At 39.8% G+C, this 22,073-nt stretch overlaps 1 protein-coding gene across 1 annotated transcript in view; it reads right to left on the reverse strand.

Annotated features, from left to right (window-relative positions):
- Nucleotides 1–22,073, reverse strand: part of stard3 (StAR related lipid transfer domain containing 3) — a 45,344-nt gene that overhangs the window by 12,753 nt on the left and 10,518 nt on the right. The window contains exons 2-8 of the mRNA XM_008113330.3: nucleotides 13,100–13,382; nucleotides 6,798–6,875; nucleotides 6,387–6,464; nucleotides 6,203–6,256; nucleotides 5,555–5,672; nucleotides 3,598–3,696; nucleotides 2,516–2,568 (exon numbers count right to left, since the gene is read on the reverse strand). Of these exons, the coding sequence (XP_008111537.1) occupies nucleotides 2,516–2,568; nucleotides 3,598–3,696; nucleotides 5,555–5,672; nucleotides 6,203–6,256; nucleotides 6,387–6,464; nucleotides 6,798–6,875; nucleotides 13,100–13,309 (690 nt within the window). The 5' untranslated portion in view covers nucleotides 13,310–13,382. The remainder of the gene's footprint in view (nucleotides 1–2,515; nucleotides 2,569–3,597; nucleotides 3,697–5,554; nucleotides 5,673–6,202; nucleotides 6,257–6,386; nucleotides 6,465–6,797; nucleotides 6,876–13,099; nucleotides 13,383–22,073) is intronic.

A 22,073-nucleotide genomic window follows, 5' to 3' on the forward strand; every position in this document is an offset into this window, starting at 1 on the left:
AGGAGGTACTGTGATGCTTGTTAACATTTACACAAAAGTTACCACTGCAGGTTTACTAAAGTACTGTCCTCAGTGCAAATAATAACTTTATGGGGGAAAGGGTTTTAAGCAAAAGCTATTTGGCTAAGAAACATTAATCAGCCATACAACTTTGTCAGGTGATTAATTATGTTTGCAAAAATAGAAAACAGTGCTCTACAGGGGAAAAAACCCAAACATACTTTATTTTTAGAAGTTGCACAGGAGGATAAATTCCTTTGTCTCGTATAGACTGCAATGCTTCTTCCAAAATGGTGATTGCTTTATGCAGTACCTAAATGTGTGTGTGTGTACACATGCTAACCTACTAACTGGGAATACTTATTAAGCAGGATATTTGTGACTCCTGATACAAGTTGTACCATTGTTTCTGCAGTGAAGAAGTAATGGAGGATACAACTACAGTGAAGGATGCAACTCAAGCTCTTGACACTAGAAACAAAATGGCCCTTTCTGAACATAGCCAAGCCCCCAAATAATGGCAACACTGGCATCTCAACTTATGATACAGGGATAAAGCACCAATGTAGCAACTTTGAGAAGATTACAGTCACTAATTTAGACTGCGGTGGAATTATACTGCCCCCAAGTGGCAAACAGGATGGCAACAGCTCAAAGAAAGGTGAGCATACTTTTCAGCCTCTTGAACTGGCCAAATAAAGGCATATTTATTCTGTTTTACGAAGCCAAAGACCCAGATTTCAAGGAGGGGAATAGCACTGAGGATTTTGCTGCAACCATCACTTTCCTATAGAATTTCAGATCTTGTGAAACATTGATACAATCAATATTTTATAATAGTTATGCCGAGGGCATAAACAAATCACAAGAAGCCATGGAGATTTTCCCTGGAAGTTGTCTAGTTCAGAAAGCAATAAAGGAAACATTCATCCTTTGTGTGCAAGTATAATAATGGATAGTTATTATGCCTGCAGTTGTATTAAATTATGAATCCAGCGCGCACACTTGTACAGGCTTATCGAAAGTTATTAATTACAGGAAGGGAGCAAGAACAACATCTAACTAATATCAGAATCCACAAACAGGGCAGGTTTTCAGCTTGTAAGCATCAACTTGGATGCCATGGATGCCAGGGAAATCAATAGTGAATCTGTAGTTTGCATGTCAGGCCTCTTATTATCAATGCACAGACGTTTCAGAGAATACAAATATCAAGATAGGGTTTTGTGGATGGCTACAGTTAATACAATATTTACTGATGTCTGGACTCTCTGCATCTTCTTTTCCTTAATCTCATTGCTTTATATTTGCTATCTCTTCAACCAGGAATACACTCATGCATCTGGTAAAGTGGAATGAGGACAGCTAAAACTTATATTATCATGAATGCTTTTGAAGACATAGCTATGATTGTCTACATCAGTGTAAAAAGGAATAAAGACATTCTGTAGCACCTTTAGAGACTAAAAGAGAGAAATGAATTTCTACCATAAGCCTGCATGGATCCCTGCCCACTTCATCACTGATGAGGCCATACATGCTTATGTTAAAAATTGTTTTCTCTGTTAATTTCAAGGGTTCTACAAGATTCTATAGTAAAGTCTAAAAGTGCTGCAATATATTAAGTTAACTTTGTTGTGTGCCTTCAAGTCATTTTGAGTTATTATGACCCTGGGGCTGAGAGTGTGACTTGCCCAGGATCATCCAGTGGGCTTTCCTGACTGAGAGTATTTCAAATCCTGGATTCCAGAACTGTAGTCCAACATTCAAACTGCAATGCCATGCTGGCTCTCTTGATTTTTGATATATATGCAGCAATTTTTGTAAGGTTCTAAATGCTACATATCATATTACATAGTTACTTATTTCATTAAGGCAAGTCAATATTATACCTGTATTACAGGTGAAAACAGATAAACAGGCATTTGACATATCCTAGTGTTTGTATAGCTAAGCTAAACTTTTAACTAGGTATTCCCTGGTTCACAGCTGACGCAATATCAATCTTACAGCATTCCTCACTTTAAGAGAGACTGCAAGTCAGATTGGTGATTAATTTTGTTTGGACAGTGTTTGAATGTATATCTTTCACTGTCAATTTTAGAATGAAAAAGAAATCAGGCTCTCGCCTTCTCCTATACCCAGAAGTAGGGTCATGTTTCAGCACTCCTATGCCTCATATAGAGAAAAAGATCTAAGGTAGGCTTGGGGAAATTGTGGCCTGGCAGATATCAAAGAATAACCCCACCATCTCTCACCAACAGTAATGCTGAGTAAATCTGATTGGGGATAGCATCCAGTAACACGTGGAGGGTCACAGCTCCCACAGTCCTATGTTCAAAGTCAAGATATTAATTTTCAAAGGATATTCAAGGATCTGCACTTCTGTTTTCTCACACCAAGACCCTAATGCTTTGGTTAATTATTTTGAGGACTAGCAATAGTTAATGTTCCACACTGCAGCCTGATTGGAAGGAAACACAAAAGGGTCTTATTACTGTTCACTTGAACATACCTCATCAGTTAACGCCCTTTTACCCAAAAGTTCATCATCTGAATCATCTGATCCTGTAGATGGAGACAAAAGAGAGAAAAGTGTAAAGTCAAGAGATATAGCTTTTAGAATTCTAAAGTTCAGTACAATTGCCAGCAGTTCTTTATTTCTGAAATCTCGTGACTTCTTGGCCACTCAAGAAGTCTTTAGGCAACAATGAATTGCAGCTATTTACTGCTCCCCTAGTTGTTCCACAGAAAGGGCTATCAAATGATGATTTTGTTTTAGAGTGTTACTCACCCTCAGAGGAACCAATTCTTTGTGGTTTCAGCATGTGTCACTGCCCCAAAGTAAAGGGGAAGGCCAGAGCAAGGACTAAGAAACAGCACCAAACTTGCAGTATGTGGGATTTTAGGATTTTTCTAGATTGACTAAAGGCAGAAACATGTCACAAATCTATTCATTCAAATTAACTTCTTCTGAGGTCAGGTATGGTAATAAGAGTGTTGAATCCCACAGAGCAAGGGTGGGGAAGTTGAAGCTTGCCAAATGATGTTGGATTGCTAAGCCCCAGCAATGTGGCCAAAGGTGAATGGGGTGGAATTAGTAGCCCAGCAACAGCTGAGAGGCCATCGTCTTTCACATGGGGATATAGAGGACAGCTTCTTGTGCACTTAAAGATTTGGGCCTTTAAAAAGCTTTTAATTAATATATTCCTTCAACTCTCCAGTATGCTGCAAAAAAGCAGTTGGCTATGACTGATGTAACCCTTTGCTTTCTCTCTGGTGAATAAAGGAATGACAGACACATGAGTACTGCAGAAACAAGGCAAATGGGCTGATGATTTATGCCTGTTCCTTTGTTAATCATTTCACCAAGAGAAGAGAGCCTGCTCACATCAGCTATGACAACAGACTTCTTTGACAGTTCACAGAAGAAAGCTGTAATGTCATATAAATAAATCTGCAGCTTCCTTATCACTCTGCTCTGAATGGCTACTAAGTTCTTCTCCTAACTTGTAAGTAATTATGGCAACTGATTGCCAAATACATCAATATGCAAGCTTGCTAGTATACCCTCTTCTGCCCTGGAGGAAGAAATACCTGCAACAGATTCTGGAGGAGAGTAGAACTGGCCATCAGAGAGTGCTCCTGAGAAAAGACGTGGCCCACGGGCCACAGCAGCCTGAGCTGCCAAGTACCCTGGAAGAAAACAGCACAAAGAGTTGGTTTTATTCAAAATTACATTACATCCCTCATTCAGCCTGTAAGTGGGAAAGTTTAATAAGGAAAACTTTCCTTGAGGAAAACTGGCCATAGTCTTAGAAATTGCACATCCCTATACAAACTGGGAACAACTGTGATGTTGCTGAAGCCAGGTTCGAAACCCTGCTTAAGAAAAGACCTCAGATTGACAGATTATGGAGGCTCAGTTGACTGCACAAGGGCTGGAGAAAGACAAAAACTGATCTTATGTCTGGGATTTTAATGTCAAGATCTATCAGTGTTGGGAGGAAAGCATAGTACAGAGAGAAAAAATACAGATAACACTTGGCAGCCTTTCAGACTCAACAACTGCAGTTAATAGATTCTCAACAAAGAGCAGTCTGTATGAAGATACTGGCCAGCATTCTGGAAGATTTGGTAACTTCTAATCTAACATTTGGAGTGACACCTCAAAAACAGAGTGTGGTCTACTTTTTAGGGTGCCAAGTTGCTAAACTCCTATTAATTGTGGTTTGCTCCTACTAGCTGTGGTAGAACAACAGGGATTTTTCCTAGCTTTTTCCAGTAGCTTGGGATAAAATACCCTTGTCCGTATTCAAGCATTTTATCCTTACAATAGGTTAGGTCAAGCACACAGTTTATAAACATTACTCTAAAAAAAAAAAATCCCAGAACTCAGAATCCCTCAGCTAACATGGCCACTGGCCAAGTTAGTTGCATGACTTTCAGGAAGTTGTAGTATGAAAGAGTTACTTTTACCGCCAAGGAATCTACTGTCTGGCCTAAGATCCTCCAGGGATCTTGATGGTTTTAGGTCTTCTGTCTGGGTCTCCCCTATTCAACCTATGGTTTCTCTATATATTATGAAACTGCAGATGTTGGACTGCAGATGTTCCTAGTAGCCCTAGCCAGCAGAGTCAATACTGAGGAATGTCAGGAGTTACAGCTCAACATCTGCAGGGCTATACCACGTTCATCCCGGTGTGTTCTACGCACTGAACTACAATGGTATTTCACATCAGAATGCTGCTTTGGTGGGTGGAAAGAATGTGAAACACATAAAGGAACAGAGGACCTTGCAGTTTTCTCCAAACTTATACTACAAACTTCCAGCCTTCTAGTCTTCAAAGGCAGTAACCTTCATTTTCACAAAAGTACACTTGGCCCTTCCTTCATCTCCTCAACCCCTTCTGCATTTCATGCTATTGCTAATCCGCACAACAGAAATAAAATCATATAAACTCCAAAGAGACCCAGTTAATACAGGATTAATTTGGACAGCAACACAGGATGAAAGTTCCTTGCTGCTCGAGACAAGCAAACACCTTTGCACAGAAAGCCTTCTTATCTCTGCCCCGTAGGGGATCTGGCCAAGCTGTTTACTTCAGCCTGTTTGAAATGTTTTATCTCAGTAGGCCAATGGCCTCTTTACCCATCATATCTACAAAGCAATTAAGCATCTGATGTTTTTCTCCCGTAAGCAATCCGGACTGTGCTCCTAATTTAATAGCAGTTTTAAAGTGCTTGCTTAGTTCTAACATACTCGTCACATAATCTTTTTTTTTTTTGGAGGGGGGGGTCAGGAGTAAAATGTATTCTAGGGCTGACAAAATGCCATTTAACATTAAACAACCCTCTTTTTTCAAAATGTGGAATTCTGGGTACTTTCAATTTTTTTTCTATTTTCTGGAGTCTGTGAAACCCCTGTAGAATTCTCAAAGCAGAAAATCTGTCCCAGGTGTTTCCTTCCTGTCAACAACCAGAACATTATACATGTAAGACTGTCCAATGCCAGGTGAGAGGGGAGATTCATACATGTTCACTCAAGACTCACATTGTTCTTCCTCGGACTCCTGAGGCAAGACTTTGAAATCTAGGAACCATGTTTCTAGCCAGGCTAGAACAAATGAAACAATAGGCAGAAGGTAGCCAAAAGCGCCTTTGTTCAGCAGCTGTTGGAGGGGTAAAAAACAATTTTAAGTTTCAAAGCACATGACAGAAATCACTGAAGATGGACTAGATACTCCAAATGCTCTCAGAACACCACTGATAAGTGAAGTTTGTGCCCAAAAGGTACCAAATCAACCTGAACAAATTTTACAGGAATAGAAAAATGTGCTGAGGATTCTTTTGCTATAAAATGCAATTTTTCAAGCCATGTTCTGAAGTGATAAGAAACAATTTGATAGTTTTGATCTGTACATAATATTCTACTCCTAGCCAACAATGTGCTGTCACCTATAACTCATTTTCCAATTTTGGGGGAATTTGGTACCTTTTGGAAACTAATTCTGCATATAGCTTACAGACTGAAAGCATCTGTAACCACACTTCTATTCTCACAAACAAACAAGTTGCAGTGTAAATATTTTAGAACATTATAACATTTGCTAATATTAACAACTGCAACATGAAATCCCACATTTGTTTTTCAAAAATGACCACAAATTTTCGACTGGATGCTACATTACCACAAACTTACCTCTGAGAAGATAACTTTCAGTATCAGGAAGGCACTACATATGAGTGTAGTGATCTTGAAGAAATAGGAAAGAAGAGGGAAGAGAAGAAAAAAATCCATAAAAACCAACATCAGAAACATCTTTCTAACAGCTAAAAATGTCTCTTTGGGTGTAACTGAATGACAAAAGCAAGTAGTCTCTTACCGCTATCACCCACCAGTGACGGAGTCTTAGGACAGCATATCCGAGAAGCAGCAGCGAGAACCGGAAAAAAGCCAAGATCTTATATAAAAAATACAAGACCATGAAGAGACAACAGTGAAGTTTTCCAAGATACACAATAGTTTAAATTCTTTATAAATCAAGCACAATTATAAGAAGCATACACATTTTTCAGAGCTTCACAGAACTATGGCAAAGACAGACAAAGGGTTTTACAAAACCAGCTGATTGTTTAGTTTTCTATCCACCCACATGGAACTTTTCTGATCTTTTACCTACTTCAGAAACATCATTTTTCTCTGGTCAAAAAGGTTTTTTTTGGGAGGGGGGGGAGGAGAAGAAAAGTTTACTTCAATCTACTGCTATGCAATACATCTTCATCAGAATACTTACAAATATGTCAAAAAATGATGTTTTGAAGTTGTATTCGACAATTTCTTTTTCTAAACTCTCCTTGATACTCTGGGATGTCTGTAAATAAGCAAGATTAGAAACAAGGGCATTAAGAAAGAAGGAAAATAGCTAATTAAACGTTAACCTAGGGCTTTCCCATGTTGCATGTGATCTGGTGAAATCAGGAAAGGCTTCCCCTTTCATGGCACCCACTGCTCCTAAATCAGCTGTCCTTACCCAGTGACTTCCACCTGTATTTGACCACAACTCCTGTATCTTCAGACAACGTGACCCATGGCCATGCTAGTTAAGGACAACGAACACTGTAATTCAACACATGGAGAATGCTGATTTAAACTGATTTAGAAAACAAGTTTTAGATTCTTATTTTTAAATTTAGAAAGGAAAGTCAATTCCGAAAAAAAGAAAAACTACTAAGACATGATAGAAGGCTGTGAAAAATGAAAACTTTAGAACTGAGGACTTCTTTGTGTGTGTGCCTTTATGTTGCCTGTCAGTTTATGGCAACCCCACACATTTCATAGAAGTTTCTTAGGCAAGGAATACTTAGAGACAGTTTTGCCAGTTCCTTCCTCTGAAACAGACCACTTGGTATGTATCAGTTATCTCCCATCCAAGTACTAAAATGAGCTGGCCATGCTTAGCTTTCAAGCTCAGACGAGATCTGGTGCCTTTAGGGTTAGATAAGTCCAAATACTACTAACACTCACTTTCGGGTATAGATCCTTACGGCAACTTCACATAAATCATTGCTTTGTGCCTTTTAGGAGATCAGTTACTCATTTGGAAAACTGATAGGTAAAGACACTTTTGTACTTTGTTTACCATTTGAAAGAAAGCCTCTTCTAAAAACATCTTAAATATTTTTCATGGGTGGGGAAAGTATGGCTGTGGACTGCATGATGTCCCAGAGCCTCAAACAACAGCCTGCACAAGGATCTTTTACTCACAAAACATTTGCCTGCCTTTTACTTAGGGAAATTTCTCAATATTTCCTCTCCAACTACAGTAGAGTTTCACTTATCTAACACTCGCTTATCCAACGTTCTGGATTATCCAACGCATTTTTGTAGTCAATGTTTTCAATACATCGTGATATTTTGGTGCTCAATTCGTAAATACAGTAATTACTACATAGCATTACTGCGTATTGAACTACTTTTTCTGTCAAATTTGTTGTATAACATGATGTTTTGGTGCTTAATTTGTAAAATCATAACCTAATTTGATGTGTAATACGCTTTTCCTTAATCCCTCCTTATTATCCAACATATTTGCTTATCCAATGTTCTGCTGGCCCGTTTATGTTGGATAAGTGAGACTCTACTGTATTTAAGTCCACAAGAAGGCCCTTTCTAACTATGGAGCAATCTAGAAGTTAAAATGTGGTTTTCTTCCAGGTTACAAAAAGGGTCTAAATTAGCTCAAACACACCAAATGTACCAAATTAAACCAAACCTCTGGCAGTTGGCCCTAAGTAAGCCCTAAAGTCAAGGTAGTGGGCCTTGCCAGAAGAGATTGGGTCTGTATTCAGTTCATCTCTATTTCAGAAATCAATTGGTCTGTTGACAGAACCACCTTAACCTCATTCGCTGAGATCTGCCCATGACAAGGGAACTGTGCGAGGCTCTTTTACTCACAGATCACCATCTGCCAGCCCAGAACAGAAAATCAAATTAAATGTATAATAGGCTGCATATGTCAGGCAGGATATAAGCAAAGACAGGCCAAATGTTACCATGGCAGCCACAGAACCCTATGCTATACATGACAAGGGGACTGCAGCTTGAATGTTGAACTCCTTCAGAGCAAGAAGCGTAGAAGGTCTTCACTTGAGTATCTTTTCTTTCTGTCTATTGAGATGGGCACATCTGGCAGAGATTTACTTGGCAATGCCTGCCAGTTCTGTGGACTCATCCAGGATTGAGTCCTGGAGTACTGCCCATTCACCAACTTGGCATGCAGCAGTGGAGCCTTAAAATGCGTAATTTGCTGAAATGCCCAGTAAATGTTCCAAAAATGATTGGAAGACGACAGATCCCCAATATCTATCATACTCTTTTCCAACCAGTATGTTAGATGAGAACTCTCCGAAATCCTTGCCTAGATTGAGAGTCTCAAATAATTATAGTGAAACACACTTGGTACGCACCCACTGGAAAGTATGCCTAAAATAAAGAGGAGATCAGCACACAGGCTATTCTGCCTCCTCTGCCACCACATTTTCCCAAACCTGGAACTTTTCAGCTATAGTACTAGGTCATACTCATGACCTACCTGCTTCCCTCCTACATTATCACATGGAAAACTCAATAAAACCAAAAACCAGTATAACAGTCAAGCAAAACAAACACTAGGCATGGGAGGCACAGACAAGGTGCAGTAACAATAAAATCCCACTATAAAATCTACATAGCTTATTTATAGTTATTATATATAGTGCATCATGCCATAGACACCATTTAACAAAAATCACTTTTAAAATATCTGTAACACCTGTGATCTAAAAGGTACATTAACCAACTTTTGCTCTCATCTAAAATAGTTGTTCCACCTCTGGCTTGAGAGGCAGGTTTAGTTGAGGGTTTAAAACAAGAACTCACAAGACAACAGCTGCCTCTAAGCTTGAAATTGATGGCTGGCAAATGACCCATAATGTGCTTCCCCTGCTCCACAACTCCATCTATTCCTGTGTCCTGCTCTGTACAGTAGTAATATGTGGCTTCTATTCCTTAATTCTCCACCCCCTTTGGGGAGCACTGGAGCTGCCAATTTCTATCTCATGGTTCTTTCCTAATGAACTACCAGTGAGGATATAGACTGCTTCTTTTGCTCATGATGCTGTTGTTTTTCACTGTTGCTTATTCTTCTCTTTGGCATAAAAGCTTATTTCTGTTATAAGCAGGCTATGTAAAATAAGGACATCTGCATGTGCTCAAATACATTTTCCTCCCAAAACAGTTATGGAATAAAGGCATTTAGATGTCAGACAGCGGCAATTTATAGCCTTGACAACCTGAGGCATAGGAACATGCAAAACCTCCTCTGCAAGGATTCCTAGAACTATGAGTTTTCAGGTTGATCTTGTCACAGTAGTTTATATAATTGAGCAACAGCAGCAGGCAACATTGGGGCTGTTTTGGACAAGTTCTATTACCCCTAAGTATTAGCTATATCAATTGTGCTGATTGGTGCTACAAGGTTGGGGCTAGCCAGCTCTCTCAAACATCCTGGTAACAATATTTTTCCTAACCCAATTGCAAGTCTGAATGCTGGTTTATGTCTGTTGTGGGGAAGAGTGTAAGCACAGATATGTTTGGCCTTCACCATATGTGCAGAATGGATCTTACTATTCTGGGCTATACAGTAATTACAGCTGGCATGCCCATTGCATAACTGGCATGTCTTGCCATCTGGTGTAGATATGCCTGCTTTTTTTAAATACTTCTATTGTGTTTTGAAAAAGAAAGTTACAAAGTGAGGATGAAGAAAAGGGAGTGAGCTATAAAGAATAAGACTGAAAACTGGGCATATAAATTAATAAGATAACCACAAGTCATTGTGCTTTTTTCTTTATAATATTGTCAAAATTGGCTTTTTCTATCTGCTTCCTCTGCAAAGACTTTAGTTCATGCCTTGGTCATTTCCTGCCTTGATTGCTGCAATCTTGTTTAGACTGATCTGCCATTACATCATCTTAGCCATCTGGTTTCCATTCAACATTCTGCTACTAAGATTATCTTTTTGGCCCAATGGGTTTTTTAAATAGTGTTATTTCACTTTTGGTAGCTCTTCATTGGGTGACTATTCCTTTTAGGATTCAGTACAAAATAATTTGTTTAATTTTAAACCTTTATACAACCTAGCTCTCTCTATATTTGAGCCTTCATTTCTCTTCATCAGACTGTTCAGAACCTGCACTCTAGGATTCTCATCCATCCTTGCCTTGGATAACTTCCTTTTCACTTTCTTTTTCATAACTCCTGGAATTGCATCCCTGAACATTTGTGGATCTCACTTTCCTTTCTTGTTTTTAATTCTCATTTTAAACCTTTCTTGTATTCCAAAAGGTTTGGAATTTTCATTTAACATTGCTTTACTATCTTGTATATTTTTATATGTGTCTGTCAATTTACTTTATATTTATTGTATTAGTTTTGTATTTCTGCCTGGATAACTTATTTTACAATTGTACTGCATAGTTTAATATTTCTATTACTCCTAAATTTTTATTTCAGATGGGCTGAGCATCCTTTACCTGACATCCAAAATACTCTAAAGTGGCCCACATGGGTGACTGAGAGAGTGACACCTATGCCTTCTGATGGCTGAATGTACTCAAACTTGTTTTCATGCACAAAATGATTTAAAACATTGTGCATAATATTGCCTTCAGACTATGTATATATGGTGTATATGAAACAAATATATCTGAAAAAGGCCTGGGGCAATGATAAATTGCTGTTGGGGAGGGCACATGTCTTGGGGTTGTAACTGCCATTTGGGGGCAATTTTTCAATAGTAGAAAATCGAGGGAGGCAAAAAATGACCCTGGATCAACAGACACAGCTAACCCTGATTTATACTAGTTGTATTACTACTACCAGCTGCTGCTGAGACATTTGCTTGAGTCATCGGATCCAGGGGATCACAACCAGACACAATGAAGACATCTGCCATTGCGCTTTGCTACTCTGCTGCTGAATAAGCATGCCCAGTGTGGAATACATCTCACCACATTAAAACAGTGGATGTGTTGCATTATCACAGGATGTCTATGCCCCACACCACCTGAGAAATTATACTGTTTAGCTGGCATTGCAGCACCTGACATCTGCCGGGAAGTAGCAGCCAACAATGAAAGGATCAAATGCAGTGACATCTCCAGCCCATCCCCTGTTCGGATATCAGCCAGCATGCCAATGCCTTAAATCAAGGAATAGTTTTCTAAGATCTACAGAGATACTCGCAGGAACACCACAGCAAGCGAGAGTCCGAAAGTGGCAGGCTAAAACCTGGAAACTCAACCCACAGCTGATATCAAAAGAGAGACTCCCTCCTAGGCACACAGAAGACTTGGAAGGCAATGAACAAACTGCACTCTGACACCACGATATGCACGGCCAACCTTAAGAAATGGGGCTCCAAAGTGGAGTCTATGACATGCGAGTGTGGAGAAGAGCAAACCACAGACCACTTACTACAATGCAGTCTGAGCCCTGCCACATGCACAGTAGAGGACTTTCTTACAGCAACACCAGAAGCACTCCAAGTGGCCAGCTATTTAGTATATAGGACATTTAGTATAATACCAAGTTTTTAAAAACTAAATACATTACAACTTGTACCCTCGATTCGCTTCTGACACGATAAACAAATCAGATCACCTGGCCCACACAATTCCGGTCTCAGCCTTTTGTGATTATTTTAACTGATATCAATAACTTGACTACATTTGGTTCTGCTTTAGCCGTTTTAGGTTGAAAGGAGTCAAGAATGAAACAAAGCAAAAAACTCCCAATAGGAAAACAAAGGGCTCTTTTCTTTCATTCTATGATAAGCCATTGTGTAAAAAGGGACAGATAATGGGCAGGCTGCCAAATTTCTGATGGCTTTGTAAGCTTCCCCCTCCCCCTTTTTTTCTTTTTGCAAGTGGGAAAGACAGCTGCTGGTCCAGCACCTATTGTGCAAATTGGCCAACATTAGAAAAGTTTAAGAAAAAAACAAGTGCAGGAATCTGCCAGCTAGATAACAACTGGTAGAGGGATTCTGGAATTCGAAGTCCAAAAAATAATACATTTCCATTTTTTTTTGCCAAAGCAGCATCAGTTCATGAGCAGTTATAGGTAGATAATAATGCTGCATAGGCCAACACAGAACCATCAGGTTTTGGTATCTGACTGGCAGGGAACCAACCAACAAACTTAAAGGAGTCTAGGATACCGCTATTGTCAGAAGAATGCCTATTCTCTACACAAATTCTGCTCTTCTTAACAATTTCTGGGCTCTGAATACATTAGTTCCTCTACACTTGCAGTTTAGATTTTTCCTGATTTGATTATTTGTAGATTTGTTTACAATCTACTCTCTAGAAATCTCTAGGTCTTCAAGTGTGGCTATACAGTCAACCTCTTCTCATTTTGCTGGAGCAGCTAAAGAATTCTAGAGAGAACACTTCTCTAACTTTATTGTAACAATGGGAGACAGACAGGCTTTCCTGTTTGTTCAGGCAGACACTAAGGACAAAGGCAGCATCCAATTTCCAATTTCTTCGAACTCACATTAAGTTCAATAATCCAAAGAAGCGAGATGAAGAGCAGGTCAAAAGTCACAAAAAGGCAGAAGGTCCGCCGCACATCAGAGATGGCTCTTCTTCTCTCAGGGGAGAAGTAGTGGTGCGGAGAGAAACCCTGCGTGTATGACAGTGAGGAAGCAATGGCAGGAAGGCTCTGCTCCAGGTCACTGTTCTGCAAGCTCAACGGCTTGCTCATCCTCAGACAGAAGGGGTGAAGTTGTGGGCCCTCGCCTGCAGACCTGTCATCCGTGACCTTGTCAGTGGTTCATCTGTATGGATGAGAGAATAAAGAGGAAATAACATGTAGATGAAATCACAGAAATGCTTAAAGACATCCTTCGTTCCAGGCTACTAAGAAGAGCACATGTGACGTTTACCTTGTTTTATGCTCAACAAGTGCATCGGATAGGTCAGTCTGAGACAAGGTGATTTAGTGAGCTGACATGTCATACCATTAATGCAGAAACACAGACCAGAGCAAAAGCTTCTAAAATAATATGGAGAGCTGGCACGGTGTAGGACCTACAGTGCTGGAACAAGACTTGGGACTTTGGTTACAGCTTCCACTGAACCATAAAAACCTCACTGTGCAACTTTTTCCTTCTCTCACTGTAACCGACCTCAAAAGGCTGCTGTTTGCAGTGAAAGAGAAAGGAGTTCTGCACAAATACATGAGATGAATATATGATGTACATATAACAAAGAAACAAATAATTAAGCCTAAGTACAACCACCTCCATGTCATTCTTACTTTATCTATACATAGTAGGAATCAAAAAGTGTGGCTTGTGGCTACATGTGGCCGTTCAGGTTATTTTGTGTCTATACCACTCAAATATTTTCCATTTTTAAAATAAAATGCCCCCATGCTGGTTCATATTCTTGTAAATTTCTGTTCCTTGCCTGGCTTTGGAAAAAAGATCTCCACTGGTTCTAAAGCAACCTAGGGAAGCCCAAACACATGGCATATTTTCTCGCGTGATTCCTGGGCCTACAGAGAGGACGTAGTATAATTTAGTATAATATTTCCAGCCCTTCAATGTTTTATGAGAGTTGCCTGTTCCTGATGTATATGGTTGCAAGTTGGCAGCTTAGTATTGCCTCCTCTCCTTCTTTCCTGAGAGAATAGTGGAAGAGAAAGCAAAATGAAACCAAGGATGCTATCAGAACCTTGGATACCAAATATAAGTAACACTTTTGGAGAATTGGTGAAAGTAGATTACCTCTTTCAACTTAACTGTGGCTCATCTTTGTTCTATATGCACTATAAACCAAATAGAAAGCAAATATGAAAAATGCTGGGCCTCCTTATTCCAGGTTTTATTCCTTGAAGCCCAGATGGGGACTGAGAGAACAATGCCTCCCTCCCCAGTAGCAGCAACTGTTGTATCAGATGGTGCTTTGTAGACTTGGAAGGCACCAAAGGTCATATAATCAAATTCACTATCCAAAGACGGCAGGGTTGGAGGACTTTTTCCTGCAGTAACTAAAACTCAGCAACAGACCAATGAGGAATCTAAGCTTTTCCCTGCCTGCCCCCAAAACATTACACCAGCCCCAAAAGATCCTCATTCTCTGTTGTCTCCATGGAGTTAGGTTCTAGAAAGGAAGTAGCAATGATTCCATCCACATGAAAGGAGAAATGACAAAAGTAGATTTGAGGAAATGGTTCTCAAAGTTCAAAATATACTGCAACCATAGTTTCATTATTAAGTGATGGCTTTCACCTGTCTAATTTTGACCACAGCAACCAAGAGAAGAGAGAACTCTATTTCTGAGTATTTTTCAAGGTAACACCACAGTCCGTACATATCATCATTCATTACCTGCTTTCCTCACGGCCCTTGTGTTGTGTATGTGTTTCATATTTCTATTGATGATTCCTAAGCAACATGCAACAAACAGAGCACAGTATTTTGCAAACATGGGAAAATCACATTGTACCACTGGAAAAAAATGGGGATTCCACTTCCTAAGGGGTATGAAAACCTAAATTGAAGCAGTTCAACTATCTGTGATCATCCAGTATTGCACCTCTGCCCATCTGCTTGCTATGTACTTAAGTAAGTCTCACAGTATCTCACAGTATCTTTCAATTATCTTATACTATCCTGGATTGGAGAATCGGCAAGTTAAAACCCTAAAAGTTTCCAAGTTCTGCTAATTAAACTACTACCCTTGTGTAGAGAACAGCATTTCTGGATGATAATATAGAGTTTTTATGTAATCATAAGGAGGAGAAAATAAAGGACATTCAGACCTCCACATGTGTGGATTTGATTTTTACAAATTTGCTTGTTCCCAGATTTGGTTAAAATGTTGTCTTTAGGTATCTCTAAGGACCCTTCTACACAGCCATATAACCCAGAATATCAAGACAGAAAATCCCTCAATCTCTGCTTTGAACTTGATTATCTGAATCTCTACTGCCATATATTCTACTTCAAAGCAAATAATGTGGGATTTTATTCAGCTGTGTGGAAGGGACCTTTGTCCTTTAGTGCAACTTATTTAAAATAGTATTATTCAAAATACTTTTTCACAAGAAAATGATTTTGATTACAACTCTATCATCTTCAGTCTGTATGGCCATTATCAGGCTGGAAGAATCCTATTCTATATTGTGAACAGTAAGATTCTATTTCAAAGGGAAATGTAGGTAAATTCTGAACAAAACTGGGATTAGAAAATCTCTTCTTTCCCTGCAGGTCCATTCATGTAATTTCAAACACTTACAGCAATTATTATGTTGTAGCTTGTAGAAAAGTTGATTTCCAGCTTTCTAATACAGTACTCTTTCTCCTATAAGTATATGTTTTATTTTTTTTTTCTATGGCAACCATTTCCTAAACAATTTAACAATGATAAGGCAGCAAATCATAAGCTTCATTCACTATTTGATGACAATTATAGCCATTTGGCCATAGCATATTCAATGTGGTGGGAGGTCCAACAAAGTTGGTAGAATGCCACTTCATTTATCTTTCCAGAATGATTCACTTCACATATCTGATTTGCTCTTTGGTGATTCAAGCACCATTTACACCACCTTATACTGGATGGCTCTCAAAGTGGATGATGTACAAAACACGTCAATGAATTTATTATTCTTTTCCAACCTCTCATACTGAGAAACAGTGTGCCTGTATATATCCTCACCATCACTCCAAACAGTCTGTAAAAGAACTGGCACATCTGACACCTAAAAGTGTAAGATTGGCATCTATGAACTGTGACTGTCCCCTGCGTCCCAGTGAATTAGTGCTGAATGGTGAACTGTACCATTTCATATAGCAGATGCGGAATCACGTTTGGGGCCTCTCCCATCCAGTCATGAAAACTTGAGAAAACAGCTAGTCTACCAAGCCAAAAGGATTCTAGGCTAACCACTAACATTTTATGATTGTGCATGTGGTTACAGTGAAAAAGCGCAGCCCAGATACAAGTTTACCATCTTGCTCATGAAGGCATGACCTCTAAAATACAAATCTGTCTATTCCAATTCCTACAAAAGCTTTTAAAAAATACACAGTCTTGCTACCTGTCTGAAGGTTTGAAAGAGTGAACCTGGTTACACAATGAATCCTGGAGATCATTGCAAGCTTGGATGGTTTTGGATGAAAAAAATGGACAAATTATTCCAAGCATATCAACTCCTGCCAGGATTACTTGCCATGATAACTTAACAGAATGTCGAAATACAATTCTGAACATTAACTGCTGGGATAATCAAGAGAAGGCGAACACTTTCGTGTCTTGTTTATCTGTTATTGGAGCCCAGAGGAGAACCTCGGGTCCTGCAGATCTTTTTTTACTTTAACTCCCAGAGAGCCTGGAAGACATGGTTACCATGAACAGTTGGTACTTCTAGCAGCACATGCTACCAATAGTGGTAGCATGTGCTGGACTAAGCACTGGGCTAAGTATAGTAATGTAAATCTTTGTGTGTATGATCTCAGGTTCATAAGGGATTTCTTTCTGTGAACTGTGGGCCCTTCCAGACATGTCCTATATTGCAGGATCTGATCCCAGGTTTTCTGTTTATCCCAGATTATCTGGCAATGTGAACTCATATAATCCAGTCTAAAGCCGAAAACCTAGGATCGGGGATACAGGGCCTGTCTGGAAGAGCCCTGTGTTAAAAAAAGAGTGAGTTTGGTTAGTCATTTTAATTTTCTCCCCTCTCTTTCTTGACTCTGTTTAGTCCTCTTTGACACTGGCCCACATAGCCAGTATTTTTAGCTTATGATTTATGGCGATTTATATAATAAATATAATGTCTAACAAAAAGGGCTGTTATCTCTAGTTTACAAGATGGAGTGAATGACAGAATTCCTTAGAAGCTGGAAACAAAAAAATCTATCTTTTTTTACTCTCAAAGTACTTGAACAACAATCCAGTTGCTGTTAGGACAGAAAAAAGGGATAAGTCAAGAACTGAGTGACTCCCTGAAAAGAAAAAAAATAAGGTTTTGTTGGGTGGAATACAAGAAAAAATAGTATCTTTTTATGAACCAGGATAAACCTCAAGTTTGCTATTTTATATTAGGACAATGCCATCAGGAGTGGATGGAGAGCAGAAAAGACACAGGTACATTAAACGTCAGTTGACACATACAGCATTTCTGATGAATCCCACACATAAGAACATCTGGGACTTCAATGTTCTTTTGTTATCATGGAGAAAGGACTGTGGAAATTGAAAATGCACTCAAGTGTGATAGCTACAACAGGACTGACTTTACATTTTGGAACTGTCCCACTACAGAGGTTATATATAGTGGGGGCCAGCGTGGTCTAGTGGGTAGTGATGGTTTGGATCAATGGGTAACTGTGAAACAGTCACTCTCTGTTAGCCTGATCCACATGGCTGTTGTTGGAATCAACAAAGGAGAAGAGCCAGGTAGATCACTTTGGGCTAACTAGAAGAAAGGGATAATATAAACATAGCTAATAAATACAATTAAGTAATAGTGTACATGCCAAAGACAGATAGCATGATGTAATGATTTGAATATTAGGACCTTGTTACAGTACAGTTAAAGAGTAGGTAAAGAATGTGCATCCCACTTGAAACCCTGTGGCTGACTGCTGAAGAATTCTGGGGTTTGTAGTTGAGTGGGGCCCAGGATCTCTCTGGCTGAGCATTTTAAAGGTCCCTCCCTATTGTGTCAACTATATAGGTAACATTTCTGCCTAAGCAACTGTAGTACAAGAAACACAATGATACCTCACTTGGATCTAAAATTAGGAAGGCTGAAAAGATAGGCTCCTCTCTCACACGTCTTCATCCTCATCATGCCACTTTCCTCTCTTATACAAAACTCAAAGCAACATCACTTCCTATTTTACTTATTTTAGGTTCTTGTAAGTCTCTGAAAATTCAGCTACCTTGTGCTCATGCTTCCAACATCACCTTCCCATTGTTTTTCTTTAGGGTCCATAGCCTTTCGAAAAGGTTTCAAGCCATGGAGAAAAAACACAAGTCCTTTCAATGTTCTTTTTTCTTTTTCTTTTTTTGGAGCGAAAGATGAAAAACATGGATTTATTTTTAAGCACCCTTTATAGATACAAAACCACTTTGTTCTGTCAGGAGCATAAAATGTATTATGCATGACTTGATCTGCTCATTAAATTATCATGTTTGGTATATTAAATCTGAAATATAGCTTAGTGAGACAATAATTGCAGATTTACTAATTGGAATTACCTTTAAATGCTTTAAATTCTAGTTAGAAATGAAGCTACAAGCAGTTGAACGCTAAGTAATGTAGCAGCTCTTAGGTTTTTGACAGTTTATGAGAAGCAGCCTGTGGGCAATACCCAACACTGGTGTTCTGCTGGTGCAATGGTGGGATATAGCAAAACTGGAAGACTGACCCCCTCACCCTCCCCACTGCAGCCCCATTACCAGCTCTATGGAAATCAGAATCCTACAAACTCTGTTTGCAACCCCAGAGAAAGCTCATAAAAAGAGGGGGGAAAATTTATTGCAACTACAGGAAAAACTCTTTATTTATCACGGAAGAGTCACACTGACTGCTATTATCAACATTAGAGTAACAAAGATGTTACTTAATACCATATCTCAATGCCAAGCAAACACTAAAAGCAATCCTCATTTTCGCAAAATGAACTGAGAAAAAAGGGAAACCTCTTTCTAAAATTTGTTGAATATTATATTCATTTTAGTGTACAAAATGTCAAGTAATCACTTTCATTTTCTAAGAGATCACATTATCACCACCAGCTGGAGGAAGGAACACCAACAATATAAGATATGCATATGACACTATACAACTAGCAGAATCATAGAATCATAGAACAGTAGAGTTGGAAGAGACCACATGGGCCATCTAGTCCAACCCCCTGCTAAGAAGCAGGAAATCGCATTCAAAGCACCCCCGACAGATGGCCATCCAGCCTCTGCTTAAAAGCCTCCAAGGAAGGAGCCTCCACCACGGCCCCGGGGAGAGAGTTCCACTGTCGAACAGCTCTCACAGTGAGGAAGTTCTTCCTGATGTTCAAGTGGAATCTCCTTTCCTGTAGTTTGAAGCCATTGTTCCATGTCCTAGTCTGCAGGGCAGCAGAAAACAAGCTTGCTCCCTCTTCTCTATGACTTCCCTTCACGTATTTGTACATGGCTATCATGTCTCCTCTCAGCCTTCTCTTCTGCAGGCTAAACATGCCCAGCTCTTTAAGCCGCTCCTCATAGGGCTTGTTCTCCAGACCCTTAATCATTTTAGTCGCCCTCCTCTGGACGCTTTCCAGCTTGTCAACATCTCCCTTCAACTGTGGTGCCCAAAATTGGACACAGTATTCCAGGTGTGGTCTGACCAAGGCAGAATAGAGGGGGAGCATAACTTCCCTGGATCTAGACGCTATTCCCCTATTGATGCAGGCCAGAATCCCATTGGCTTTTTTAGCAGCCGCATCACATTGTTGGCTCATGTTTAACTTGTTGTCCACGAGGACTCCAAGGTCTTTTTTGCACACACTGCTGTCAAGCCAGGCGTCCCCCATTCTGTATCTTTGATTTCCATTTTTTCTGCCGAAGTGAAGTATCTTGCATTTGTCCCTGTTGAACTTCATTTTGTTAGTTTTGGCCCATCTCTCTAGTCTGTCAAGATCGTTTTGAATTCTGCTCCTGTCTTCTGGAGTGTTAGCTATCCCTCCCAGTTTTGTGTCGTCTGCAAACTTGATGATCGTGCCTTCTAACCCTTCGTCTAAGTCGTTAATAAAGATGTTGAACAGAACCGGGCCCAGGACGGAGCCCTGCGGCACTCCACTTGTCACTTCTTTCCATGATGAAGACGACGCATTGGTGAGCACCCTTTGGGTTCGTTCGCTTAGCCAATTACAGATCCACCTAACCGTAGTTTTGTCTAGCCCACATTTTACTAGTTTGTTTGCCAGAAGGTCGTGGGGGACTTTGTCGAAGGCCTTACTGAAATCCAGGTACGCTACATCCACAGCATTCCCTGTATCGACCCAACTCGTAACTCTATCGAAAAAAGAGATCAGATTAGTCTGGCATGACTTGTTTTTGGTAAATCCGTGTTGACTATTAGCAATGACCGCATTTGTTTCTAAGTGTTCGCAGACCACTTCCTTAATGATCTTTTCCAGAATTTTGCCTGGTATTGATGTGAGGCTGACCGGACGGTAATTGTTTGGGTCGTTCTTTTTTCCCTTCTTGAAGATAGGGACCACATTCGCCCTCCTCCAATCTGCTGGGACTTCTCCCGTTCTCCAAGAACTCTCGAAGATAATTGCCAGTGGTTCTGAAATAACTTCCGCTAGTTCCTTCAGTACTCTTGGGTGTAGCTGATCTGGCCCTGGGGACTTGAATTCGTTTAGAGAGGCCAGGTGTTCCTGGACAACGTGTCTCCCTATTTGGGGTTGGATTTCCCCCAATCCTTCGTCCATTCCGTGTTGCTGAGGTTGAAGATGGCTTTCTTTTTCTGAGAAGACCGAGGCAAAGAAGGTATTGAGCAGTTCTGCCTTTTCCCTGTCCCCTGTCGCCATCACCCCATCTTCTCCTTGCAATGGCCCTATCGCCTCCTTTTTCTTCCTTTTTCTACCAACGTAAGCAAAAAAGCCTTTTTTGTTGTTTTTTATGTCCCTGGCAAGCCTGAGCTCATTTTGCGCTTTAGCCTTGCGAACCTTTTCCCTACAGGTGTTGGCTATACGTTTGAATTCTTCTTTGGTGATTTCTCCCCTTTTCCACTTCTTATGCATGTCACTTTTGAGCTTTAGCTCAGTTAGAAGTTCTTTGGACATCCATTCTGGCTTCTTTGCACTTGTCTTATTTTTCTTCTTTGTTGGCACTGTTTGCATTTGCGCCGTGAGTATTTCACTTTTGAAAAACTCCCATCCATCCTTAACTCCCTTGTTTTTTAATATCGGCGTCCATGGAATGCCGCTCAGTAATTCCTTCATTTTTTGGAAGTCAGCTCTCTTAAAGTCCAGAAAGCGTGTTTGAAATTAGCAAAGATCCGTAATGATTACTAAAGAAAGTCAAGAAAGGAAGTACAAAGGCAAATTTACAGTTGAACATCAAGAAAAACAATAACCATCAAAGATTATACACATGACTTTCAAGATTTTCCAAAGCCTGGTTCAGTCATTAGTCAGACAGGAGACTGCAGTCAAGAATCCAGAAGGAGACTAGGATTTGGAAGGGCAGCTGTGAAGAGTCTGAAGTGTAAAGATAAATTATTGAATGCAAAAGTTAGAATAGTCCATGTCATCTCACTTCCCATTTCTATATATAGCTGCAAAAGGCTGATCAATGAAGAAAGCTCATAAGAAAAGAAAAAAAAACAATTCATCTGAAATGTGATGCTGGAGAAGAGCCCAATGGATACTATGGACCATTAAAAAGACCAAAAAAAGGGCCCTAAAGCAAATAAAGCCTCAGCTACCCCTAGCCAACACAACTAAACAGAGACTGTTGTT

Source organism: Anolis carolinensis, chromosome 6 (genome assembly GCF_035594765.1).
Source record: "Anolis carolinensis isolate JA03-04 chromosome 6, rAnoCar3.1.pri, whole genome shotgun sequence".
In the NCBI taxonomy this organism is placed as follows: Eukaryota; Metazoa; Chordata; class Lepidosauria; order Squamata; family Dactyloidae; genus Anolis; species Anolis carolinensis.